Source organism: Hyperolius riggenbachi, chromosome 4 (genome assembly GCF_040937935.1).
Source record: "Hyperolius riggenbachi isolate aHypRig1 chromosome 4, aHypRig1.pri, whole genome shotgun sequence".
In the NCBI taxonomy this organism is placed as follows: domain Eukaryota; kingdom Metazoa; phylum Chordata; class Amphibia; order Anura; family Hyperoliidae; genus Hyperolius; species Hyperolius riggenbachi.
The window spans coordinates 419,125,386-419,137,981 of record NC_090649.1 but is presented as its reverse complement, the minus strand read 5'-3'; the positions used below and the strand labels follow the sequence as shown (position 1 = coordinate 419,137,981).

The following is a 12,596-nucleotide window of genomic DNA, read 5'->3' as shown; positions in this document are numbered from 1 at the left end:
TTACCATCCATGTCGACCTAGAGGGGGAATGGTAATTAACACTGTACAGGAGCAGGGTAAGCCGTATATCGGCATCCAAGTCTACCGACGGCAATCTCATCAGTACGCCTAGGCAGGTGCCTGGTGTCTGACCCTATACCTCATCTCCCATTTGCAATGCACTGATACTGTGTTTGCATTTCCTTCATTTACCTTGCTGTATCTAGCTGCAAAATTAAAACCAAAGCATCGAGCAGTGGTGATGTGTCGAAATATTGTATTGTGCTGTGCAATTACGACACATACTCACATAATGTGTAATTCATTTTACTGTAATTCATAATGTCCTAATTTTGCATGAACTCGTAATCTTGCATTTGATTTCGTGTTACTCGTAGTTCCATAATTTCACGTAATTTTTATAAGTACACTAAAATTATACGTAATGATGTATTAGCTATCACAAACATTACGCATATAGTCATAATTACGCAAAATGTTGTGTAATTTCCCGATTATGATTTACTATTACGACTGTAATCATAATTACGAAAAATTACGCAAAATTTTGCTAATTCGTAATTTGCACAATACGATCATCACTCTCCGACAGTGCCCGCTCCGTTTCATTCTATACCTATGATCACTTCTATGCTTTCTTCTGATTCTCTCTAGTGGAGAACATCAACGAGATGCAAATAATTCTGGTTGACACCCTAACTTAAAGGAACACTGTAGGGGGGTCAGGGGAAAATGAGTTGAAGTTACCCGGGCTTCTAATGGTCCCCCACAGACATCCTGTGCCCGCGCAGCCACTCCCCAATGCTCCAGCCCCGCCCCTGGTTCACTAATGGAATTTCAGACTTTAAAGTCTGAAAATCACTTTGCCTGTGTTGCCGTGTCCTCGCTCCCGCTGATGTCACCAGAAGTGTACTGCGCAGGCCCAGTATGGTCCGTGCCTGCTGCACAGTACGCTCCTGGTGACATCAGGGGAAGCGAGGACACGGCAACGTAGGCGCAGTGGTTTTCAGACTTTAAAGTCTGAAATTCCATTAGTAAACTGGAGGCGGGGCCGGAGCATCGGTGAGTGGCTACGCGGGCACAGGATGCCTGCGGGGGACCATTAGAAGCCCCGGGTAACTTCAACTCATTTTCCCCCGATCCCCCTACAGTATCCCTTTAATGAGAATTGAGATTCCTGTGCGTAACTGCTGGTGCAGCTTTTTACAAACCATCCAACACAGTTTTTTTTTCCTGAACTGTGCACCCATTTGGAACAAGAAGCAGAGATGGGGACATTTTACAAAAATAATAATAAGAAGAAAAAATCAAGCAGAATATAGTTTTCTGCCAATGCAGGTCAAACAGAAATCTCTACAAGAACACTATAAGGGCTGGTTCACATGGGCGATTTTCAGGCCATTCAAGTACTTTTACCATCCAAAGGCCTTGTTCCAATCCTGAGTTTTCCCGTTGTTTCGGCTAAACCTGGAAGCAACATGCAGCTTCCAGGGGTCGCTTTACCGCTGCATCTTCGTGTCCCCCTACAGGGGTGAAAAATGCTGAGCATTGCAGTAAGCCGCTGAAAGCCGCCAAATGCTTTCCTGGACACTTACAAACAAGCATTTGACCGAGAGGCTGTGGGATGCCAGGCAGTCACCCCTGTGAACCATCCCTTACATATAATATGATAGTGCAGTCCAACTTCATGGGCAGGGGTGTGGCAAGCACCAAGATTTTTTTGGCTGGAGGAGGCAGAGAATCAATGTCCCAGCTTCGAGGGCAGAGCCAAGTGTGAACAAGAGGTGGGCCTGCCAGAGTGCAGCCTGTGGGTCACCAGTTGGACAGCACTATAACATGACATCGATATAGCACATGTATTTTAGACATATATTAGGATATGAAAGGAGGTGAAGCCATTCTAAATGAGAACTAACCAAGTGTGTCACCATCGAGAAAACTTTGTGTAAGAAGTTTTACCTGCCCTGACCTCTAAATACACACAAAATGATCTCTTCTCGCTCCCCCTCCCGCCCCATTGATACCCATATCCTCAGGTTATTTACCTTGGCACATGTTTTGTGCATTGAGTTCATAGCCGGACGCACACTGCAATAACTGTGCTGAATCCCTGGGAACTGAGCGTGGTACCTCCAGAGGGAAGCTGGGACTACGTCGTGGTACATCCAGAGGGGAGATGGGATTAGTTTCTGCTACATCCAGAGGGATGCTGGGATTAGGCACTGATCGTGGTACTTCCAGAGGGATGTTGGACCTCTCTGCATATGTGTTTTGGCTGCTTGTCCCACCTTGCTGTGGTCCAGAAGGCTGTGAGGCCACTGTATCATCTTGTCCATTATTTACCAATATCTGGGCTGTTCTTGGTAGACAAAGGTATCCTCCATAATGGTTTACACATTTCATTCCTCCCTTACAAGGTTCTTGCATTATCCCACATTCATCTATATCTGCAACAGGAAATAGTGTTAGTTCACAGTGATCAAAACACACAATTCTTATTAAAGTGATAAAATACAGAGACTACCATTGCTGATATTTTATAAAAATGTATTTGTTTTCTGTTTGTCTGTGTTATAATACCAAATCAGTGTTGGTAGTTTAGGCAGTAATGTTTGGCACAATAGACTTGTTTTAGCAGTGCTTCGGTGGGTGAGGCACCCAACACTGATACTGAAAGTTTGGCTGTGAGGTCAGGTGCCCAAAAGATTACTAGTAAAGGGACAGTGCTGATACAGAAAGATGACAACATGTAATTATCAGTTAGGTTTAGGCAATCATTAGGAGGGTACGTTAAGGGTAAGTGGAGGTTAGATTTAGTAAATGAGGTTAGAAAATGGAGGTTAGGTAAACATCAGGTGAGACAAATACACAACCGCCATCATAAACAGTACAGGAGACCCAAAACACAATGCAAAACTGTGTAGTTTAAAGCATGACACACAACCCAAGCCATCAGCATTAAACTCACGCATACATTCTAGCCACCCATTGCTTCAAAATGTAGTCATTCAGGAGCTGGAACAAGTGGATGCCCAGTGCAGACAAAAAGATCTGATTTGCGTCCCTTTTTCCTGATATGCCTATCAATCATATAGTATCTAAGCTTGCATGTTCCAATCATGGTCAATGTATTCTTCTGTGGTCATAACTGTCTGATACTTCATGTAAATAAGTCTGTCTGCAGTTTGCCCCCCTTACTATTTATCCTCTAGTACCACATAATGGGCTTGATTCACTAAGACAAACAGCATGCCTTATCAAAGTTAACACGCCTTATCAGAGTAGTATAGCAAACTTATGCCTGCTAATTGGCAATGACGAGAGAGCCACTCGTCCTGCCCTGAGCCCCTGCGGGTTCGTAGCGCTCGCTATGCTACTCTGATAAGGCGTGTTAACTTTGATAAGGCATGCTATTTGTCTTAGTGAATCAAGCCCTATATGTTGACGCTATACAAATAAAGGACAAAAATAATCAAATATTAATAATCATTAGTACTGAAGCTATAGGAAACACAACAGCCAAGGAACTTGAAACCTCTACATAAATTAGAAATGGCATTGTGCAGATTTTTACGTGTATGGCAAATAAAGGTGCCTGGAAATTTGGGCAACCAGTAATGCTGATAGTAAAACATCAGTATTAAATACCGATACTTTACTCTAAAAGTGTAATATATCGATATTAAATACCGTTATTTTACTATGGCCAAACCTAACCCTACTCTCACACAGAACCCTCCCCCCGACTCCTATTGGTTTTTTGACCCTGCATAGTTTGGCATGCAAAAGCAAATGCACATGCACATTTGCATGAGCATTGCCTCATGAATAGCCAATTAGGCAAAACCAGACTTGCTAGGGTTAAGCTTGGTGTTTGAGCACGCATACATTTTCTCATGGAAAGCGTAAACCTAAACTCCCCCCCCCCCCCTCGCACACAAACTACCTCCCTAATACCTAAACCAAACCCCGCACCAGCACACACTACCTATGTATCTGTGAATCACCCCCACACTAGCTGCAGTGTGATGCGATGATCACATCACATGCGCGGGAAAAAGCACAAAATCTCTGGCTCTGCAAAATATCTGCAGTTGGGCACCCGATATATAGCTATTTACTCAATCGCTATTTACCATGTGCCCAAATTTACCGGTTGCCCAGTAAATAGTGGTGCTATTTACCAGGCGCCCATGACTCTGTATGCTTTTATATGAGGCGCTCACCCAAGCCAAAGAGAAAATCAGGAATTTAGTTCTCAATGTGCGAGAAAGCGAAAGGTATACTTTAAAGGGAACCAGAGACGGATCGCTCCCACGCCACCATCCACCGCTGTCTGCATCTACAATAACCGGCTGACGTCATCGGAGCCAGGCTACGCAGGAGAAGTGTGCCCGCTGCTGCAGAGATACGCAAAGAGCGCACTTCTCCTATGCTAGACTGACTCCGACTGACGGAAGAGCGAGGAGCCGGTTCTTGTAGTTGCAGGCAGCGGTGGACGGCGGCGTGGGAGCAATCCGTGCGTATGGGGCTGGAGGAAGTCCCAGGTATGTATAAAATATTTTCTTTAGATTGTCTCTGGTTCTCTTTAAAGGACCGCTGTCACGAAAAAAGTAGGCAAGTAAAATCTGACAGAACCGACAGGTTTTGGGCCAGACCATCTCCTCATGCGGGATTCTCAGGGTTTTCTTTGTTTTCAACAGCATTTCCTGAAAAGCAGTTGCAAAGTCTAACTGACAAAATAGCGTACAAGTAAGTAGGGAAGCTGGCTGGTATCTTATTATTTTGGCAGTTAAACTGCTGTTCAGGAAATACTTTTGAAAACAAAGAAAATCCTGGGAATCCCCCGCTGAGGAGATGGACTGGCCGAAAACCTGTCGGTTCTGTCAGATTTTAACTGCCTACTTTTTTAGAGATAATGGTCCTTTAAAACTGGAGCAAAGCTATTCTATAAGAAGGATGTCAAAGAATAATCAAGATATAATATAACAAAGCATTCATTTCATATTGTGCAATCCCATTCAAAAATAACTCTCATCCACCATGGATAATCAGAACCTTATTGTTAGCAGCTCAGCGTTTATTTGTAAATTGTAATTTAAGCACTATTATGCTGTAGCTTAGACCCCCTTATCTGGAAAACAGATATCATATGTTCGTGACTCAACATTTATAGCCTTTTAGCTCTTGTTTTTTTTTCCCTTTTTTGGATGATCTTTATTTAACAAATAGAGCTATTTATACAACTATGCAAAATTCTTCATGGTCATAAAAAAAGGCTGCATTTTTCATAAGTTCTTGTGTGATGTCCTACACACAGTATGTACACAATAGTGGCAGATGTATCTTACCTTTGCATTGCTGCCTTATTGGGTCCCACTCGTAACCATCAGTGCATTGCTAAAGGAGAGGACATCAAGAATGCAGTTAGTACTGTAATTCCCAGACATCAATTTAGGCTGCATTGCATCATATATTACGTTTTTAGAATTATTATTATTATGAATATTACACATTTGTATAACAGTACCATATACTGTATATTCGAATATATAAAGTGACTCTAATATAAGCCAATGTACTTGTTTTTTTACATCAGACACCAGAAAAATTGTTTGACTGGAGTATAAACCTAAGGTAGAGACCCAGTCCACTACTTTTAACATCCCAATATTGTTTCTCTGGTGGTCTAGTGGCCCCCTCCCTCCTCCATACAGTGGTAGGTTGACTCTAGATATTCCCCCTACCCCATATAGCATTACCTGGTGGTCCCCTCTCCCTACCCCATACAGTGCACCTGCATGGGGAGGGAGGTGAACCAGGAAACAGAGAATGAGCTGCAAACACTAGAGGCCAAATCTAATGGAATTGAAGACAATAGCCGCAATTCACTAAGCTTTATCGAACACTTTATCGAACGTTTGATAATTTACCTCATGAGTACAATCTAATTTTGAATTCACTAAGGTGCTATAGATTTATTGAACGTTTTATCGATAAAACATTTGATAAACTTATAGCACCTTAGTGAATTCAAAATTAGATTTTACTCATGAGGTAAATTGTCAAACGCTCGATAAAGTGTTTGATAACGTTCAGTAAAGCTTAGTGAATTGAGGCCATAGAGAGTCATGATGCAATGTCATCTGGCCTCAGTGCTTCCCACTGCTTCCGCTGCCATTACTCTGAAATTAGGGGATGCAGGGAACACTGTATACAAGAAGGAGGAGATCCACTAGACACCAGTACCAACATATGACCTGAGTATAAACCAAGATTTTGCTTTGAGGACATTTTAGGAGCAAATATTGTCAGTTTATACTAGAGTATATACAGTAATAGATTGTTGCACAGAGCACAATGGATAATACATGTTACAATTCAAATTCAATTTCAGAGAGATTGCAATCCATCCCAACAGGGGCGTTGCTAGCCCCAAAGATCAGTGGCACATGCCCTGGATCTTTTATGGGGTGCCCCGGATGTCCCCCTGGCAGAGCCAGCTGTATTGCCTCAATTGCGTGCATGCTGGGAGCTGTGGTGCATCAATCAGGGTGTGCTAGGTCCTGTGATGCCTCTGTGTGGGCATACTGGGTGCTTTGGCGCCATGCTGGCTGCTGTGATGAGGTCATGCCTTTATGGGGGCATGCAGGGAGCTGTGGTTCTTCTATGGGGCATGCTGGGAGTTGTGGTGCCTGAATGGGAGGGGGCCCACTAGAAGGTCAGGGAATTCTATGGGGGAACTGCCAGATAACCTGGCAGCAGACCAGCCCGCCCAGCAGAAAGCCAGACCAGCCAGCATAGAAGTCAGGTAACTCTGCCGGGTTATGTTTAAGTGACACTGCCTATTTATGTGATATGCTGCATTTTTTTTTGTATTAATGGAGAGGGGGCTTCATCTAACATTTTGATGGGCAGGCCTACTTAGACCACAGTTAAGTTCATGTAAATATGGCTGCACCCATGACCACACCCACATTATGGTGCGTGGCCACACTCATTTTCCAGCTTGGGTGCCCAAAAGTGCCCCGGTTCTCTTCGGATCCTAGCAATGCCCCTGCATCCCAGTAGTTCTGTATAACAGAGATCCTTATTTGAATGAATTATACAGCAGTCTCAACCAACCAACACAAATTAATTACAGTGGTGAGGTCCAACTTTTTAGGCTGTTTGTGGGCTCTGCTGTGCTTCTCCAAGGTGAATATACTTTCAACTACTGTATTTTAACATTTAATACAGAGTTTATGGTATGTATATAGAGTGGGGTATAGTACTGTATTAGCTAGGCTTATTTTGAGTCTCAAGCAACCAGAAAGCACATTTATGCGGTATCAACCGATCCCCATCAGTGCCAGAAAACTGATACTCTACTGTATTACACTATTCAGTTATAGTGTTTAAAATTTAGTGTAGAGGGGTCCTAGTTCACAAGTTCTCAAACTTCAACAAAGTTTTCTAAACTTTTATTATCAAAATGAGATGCACCCTTCTGGAATCCAAGTTTATACTTGAGCTGTTTCTCGTTGAAAAGTAATATCCAAGGTATCTGGCACACAGATGTTCCTCGCTGTGCTGTTTAAAGGTTCACTGCACTTCAGGGAGTAAAATAAAGTTCACTAGATCAGCTGTTTTGTTATGGCCGGTACAGGTACATTTGTATTTTTTTCCCCATACATTATGGTTTTCATCCATGTTCAGAAACCCTATACAGTATCTAAAATATCATTGCTGGCTGTGGTGAGCTCCCTCAGTCTGTTAAAGTAAAAAAAAAAATTGAGTTTAAAGAGTAACTGTCAGGCTGCAAAAGCTAATTTAAACCTCTATTCTCCTGTGTTAAACAGTTTAGAAGGAAGCCAAAAAGGCAATACTGAAGTTGAAACTCTCTCTTACTTTTGATGTGTGCTGAACAGCAAGGCTGTTATTCCCAAGCTCTTAAAAGGACGAGAGGCCACATAACATACTGCAAAGCATTCTGGGACTACTTCTCCCCACCTTGGGTCCTCCCCTCGGCTGCTAGTGAGAAGTTACAGGCTCATGTTACAGCAGCTTGTAATGCAGTCCAGCTCACAGCACTGAAAAATCACAGGGCAAAGTATACTGCATGAGTCCGCAATTGTTCCTAGCCACATGGCTAATTAATATTCACTGCACAGTAGTGTTGTCCCTAGGATCTTTTTTGTGAATTGAATCATCAGGAAGCAGGGAGGGCATGACGACACAATTGGCTTTATAGGAGACAGACAAACATGGAACCTGCCATGAGCTGTCAGGACTGGAGCATCATACTATATAAAAATTCTGTGAAATCCAAATGTGGACAGAGAAATGCATAATGTAAGTACAGCCAATATTTAGCTACTGATATATGTGTTTTTTTCTCTGAGACCTTATACCTAACAGCTCCTCTTTAATATAGCACACAGAGAGAATTTACTGTACATGAAGTCTGAGTGATATTTTAAGAAGGGTGCAATGAAAACTGGATCAGTTGCTGAAAGTAACCAATAAGGTATCAGATGTTAACCTCTTCTGCCTCTGCTACAGTAAATCTACGTCATTTCTGGAGCCTTTGTGTGCACCAGGCAGGATCTATGGCAGCTTCAGTAATGAGCACAGAGTTTCGTAAAGGCCAATAGTGGTTACTGCACCCTATTTGTAAAAAAATAGATTTGCAGTGATTTGTTAGTATACTTTGTACCGATGAGTCCAGCAATATTTGTTATCCTGAGCATTCAGAATGACAATTTCAGTAGTGATTGCTGTGTAGACATGCTGCTCATATGTAGCTGGGAACATTCTATTGGGCGGGGGTTGGTGGGTTAGTGAGTGTGCGGCACACCCAGCTGTAAGAACAATGGTTTCGCTTTTGGTTTAACCAATAATGATCCATTAAGATGAGCAAACAATGCAAATGTGTTATCTGTACAAAGCTGTAGCCAGGGCTGGATTTCTGGGAAGGCCACAAAGGCTAGGGCCTTGGGTAGCTGCACCACAAGGGGGTGGCTGGACATGGAATAAGGTTTGCTGAAAATGGAGAAGGAGGCTGCAAATAGGGAGCAACACGTGGAAGAGGGGTGCTGCTTCCCAGAAGAGCTGTACATGAAGGAGAGGGGCTGCTTTTCATGGACATAACATATGAATGAGTGGTCTGCACATGGAAGGGGAACAAGAAAGTTGGCCTAGGGGCACTAAAAGTATAAAACTGGCCTTGGCCATAGCTGGTAGTTTGCAGATTGGAAGCTTATGTCATGTAATACTGTTGGTTGAAGTATAAACATCCAACATATGCTTCTGAAACTAATGTGAACAAACCTTAGCATAACGTGCAGAGAACATCTTTATTCTAAAAATCCTTCCAATACATTCCAGCCATTTCGGATGAAATTACATCCGGTTAGAATTTAACACAGTGGGATAAAATTCGTTTTTATTCTGTAGTTACACATATTTAGTATCTCATGGCACTGATAATGTGGTAGGTTGCAGCTGAGTAGAAGCACTAATAATGTTTGATGTATAATGAGTTATTAATAACTGAGTGACAAGTATGTGATAAGCCAGAGGGGATGAAAGATGAATAATAAGCAGAGATGATGGGATCTAAAAAAAATCCCTTTCCATTTTACTGGATGTGAAAGATAGCGTGGATTCTCTTTATAATCATGGTGATAGCTCACTATACAAATGCAGATCAATTAACACATCAAATAAAATATTATTATATTAGATGATATAATATGCTCAATACAATTTGGATCTCGGATCTACAGAAGCAATTTGCTTATATCTTGTAACAAGGAATACAAAAAAGTCAATGAGGAAAAAAATGATTGTTCACAAATTGGGGTAAATTACAGAGAATAGGTAAATTCAGTAGTTAACCAATAAGTGGCTAGGTAGCCGGTTCAGCCTACAGTTGTTTTCACTTCAAGGATGGAAGCAATTTTCCCCTGCCAGCGCTCCTCCCATTCAATAACTTTATTGCTGCTCATCACATGTAAAAGCTCTATATCTTGTTTTTTTTTCGCCACAAATTAAGCTCTTTGTGGGCAGTACTTGTTTTCAGTAATTCATTTTTTTCTATGCATTTTATAAGCAAATACAAAAAAAGGGGGGGGGGGGGGGATACACTATTTCTCCTATTCCATCCCCTATAGTTTTAAAATAATGCAATTGAAGGCTTTTGGTAGCCCTTATTTGGGGACTTTAGCTTTGCCTATATATATGTTTAAACCTGCTATATCTGTGGTGTGGACCTATTGGTCCTTGTATTTTTAATTGTTTTTAAGGTTATGATTAAGGGCCGACTTGCCCGAAACATGTCAGCTTATGTACTTTTATACTTGCTTGAGGATATGTCCTAAATAAATTACGGTTTTGTGGAGAGATTTTTGTTGCGGACCACACCTTTCTTAATATTTGTTTTTAAGGTTGTTTGTCTCTTTTTTTTAGCTGATTATTACTAAAGTAAAGTACTTTGATACATTATATGAGTGGATGCTTGACTTGACTGTTTCCAGGTAATGAATGAATATTGCAGTGGTGCTGTTTCAGGAATATGTTTGCCTTTTTGTACATTGATCTTCTCTATTACTAGCACACTGTTGTCAGCCAATATAATAATTTACATTACAGTAGGGCACACCCTCTCTATTGTATTGTGGTTCAGTTAGACTTGAGCGGCGCCTATCTGGACGAGTATACTCGTCCAGATAGGCTGAAGTGGTTAAGGATGGGGTAGGTTGGGGTTCTACAGGGTTATTTTAATGTTAGTAAAGCAATGTTTTAATTTTGGTATGCTGTCAGAAAGGGGTTTATAATTAGGGATGCTCATTGGGATTTTGCTGAATTGAAATTTCCTGTGGAAAGTCTGCATTATTGAAACTCGGTAATTATAGGTTATAGCCCAATCACAGAACTCGTAAGCATTGGACCATTTAGAGAATTCAGAGTCAACTCAGAAGTATTTGGCCAAACAGAGAATGCACTACTCAGAAATTGGAGCTTGGAAATCGGAAAACAGAAATCAGTAATCCTCAGAATTGGTAATCGGCGCTTGCGGAAATTGGAATTTCGGTGGAGTCGGGAATCAGCATTTCCGACCAACCCTATTTATAATGTTGTTCAGATGTCATTTCTGTGCAGCCATGGTTATGGTACAGCGTTTGGTCTGCATAATCCAGAGATTCCTATATCTTTACATGTAATTGGATGTACAAGACAGGCAGGGAGTAAAAACTTTAGCATCTCCAGACTATATCCTTTGGTTCAAAGCAGTGAGTGTTTCCTATGTAGAGAGGAAAGATGTAGGCAGAGATATCAGAGTGTTAATAATCCTGTTTCTCTGAGGAAATAACCAAAATCACTTGTCTTAAAATATCGAAGGCCTTGATCAGAGTGGTGCATTGCGGTGCAATGGATGCTTTGTAACGCAGCTTTGTAATGCAGCCCTCATTCCTACAACAGCCCTGGTTGAAGATATTTGACCAGCTAGGTCTTTGGTACTCCTCGGGAAGCCTTTGAAACTACTCACATCCTCTGGTAGTTCTAAAGAGGAACCCACCTGTACTGCGCATACACGAGCCTGGAATCGCACATGCAGAGTACAGATGCGCTTGTCTTTACAACTAGCTTTTTCCAATAGAAAAGGTGGTCACTGTGGGGATACCACGGTCACCTGTATGACAAGGAGATACCAGGAGCCAAATGGTGCAGTATTGTGGGGTATTAGATGTTAGATTGTAGTACAAGAGTATTTATACTCACAAAGGTGGGTTGCAGTCCCTGCAACCACCGTATATCGCCAACGGGGAAATAACCATCCCCGCTCGGTATTCCAGGTCCAACTGGAACTGGATGGTCGCACTCCTGGTTGGTCCTTCTTGGTTGTAGATGACACCACACCTGGAAGGTGAACACCTCCAAAGAAGATGTAATGTATAGTACTGGGGGTGGAGGCGCCCCAAAAATAGGTAATGTAATTAAAACAAAAATAAGGTGGAGGGAGGGTGTCTTTACCACTCAAGATGGAAGAACCCAAACCAAAGGGTTAATGTAAAAAGATTAAATTATTTATTCAGCACGATAAAAAGGACAACGCGTTTCACGGGTCTCAGCCTGCTTCTGCAGGTCAATACAAGTACCTTTAAAATATGGTCACAAGCATGGACGCCATGCTTGTGACCATATTTTAAAGGTACTTATTTTAAAGGCACTTGTATTGACCTGAAGAAGCGGGCTGAGACCCGTGAAACGCGTTGTTCTTTTAATCCTGCTGAATAAATAATTTAATCTTTTTACATTAACCCTTTGGTTTGGGTTCTTCCATCTTGAGTGGTAAAGACACCCTCCCTCCACCATACTTTTGTTTCATTACATTGCCTATTTTTGGGTGCCTCCACCCCCAGTACTATAGTATTTCCCAAGGCTGCTTGAGGAGCACCGAATAGCTATTGGAATAACTTGAACCAGGGATGGCACAGTGACATCAGGATGGACCTAGGACTGGGAAGACTCTGTGGTATCCAGGTATGTATAAAACCTGAAGTGAGTTTCCAAACCTCAGATTCCCTTTAAATATACTCATATAGACTTGC

General features: G+C 41.9%; 1 protein-coding gene across 1 annotated transcript in view; it reads right to left on the bottom strand.

The window, feature by feature from the left end:
• Positions 1-12,596, bottom strand: part of EFEMP1 (EGF containing fibulin extracellular matrix protein 1) — a 112,053-nt gene that overhangs the window by 64,198 nt on the left and 35,259 nt on the right. The window contains exons 3-4 of the mRNA XM_068232422.1: positions 5,352-5,400; positions 2,046-2,447 (exon numbers count right to left, since the gene is read on the bottom strand). Coding sequence (XP_068088523.1) covers positions 2,046-2,447; positions 5,352-5,400 — 451 coding nt within the window. The remainder of the gene's footprint in view (positions 1-2,045; positions 2,448-5,351; positions 5,401-12,596) is intronic.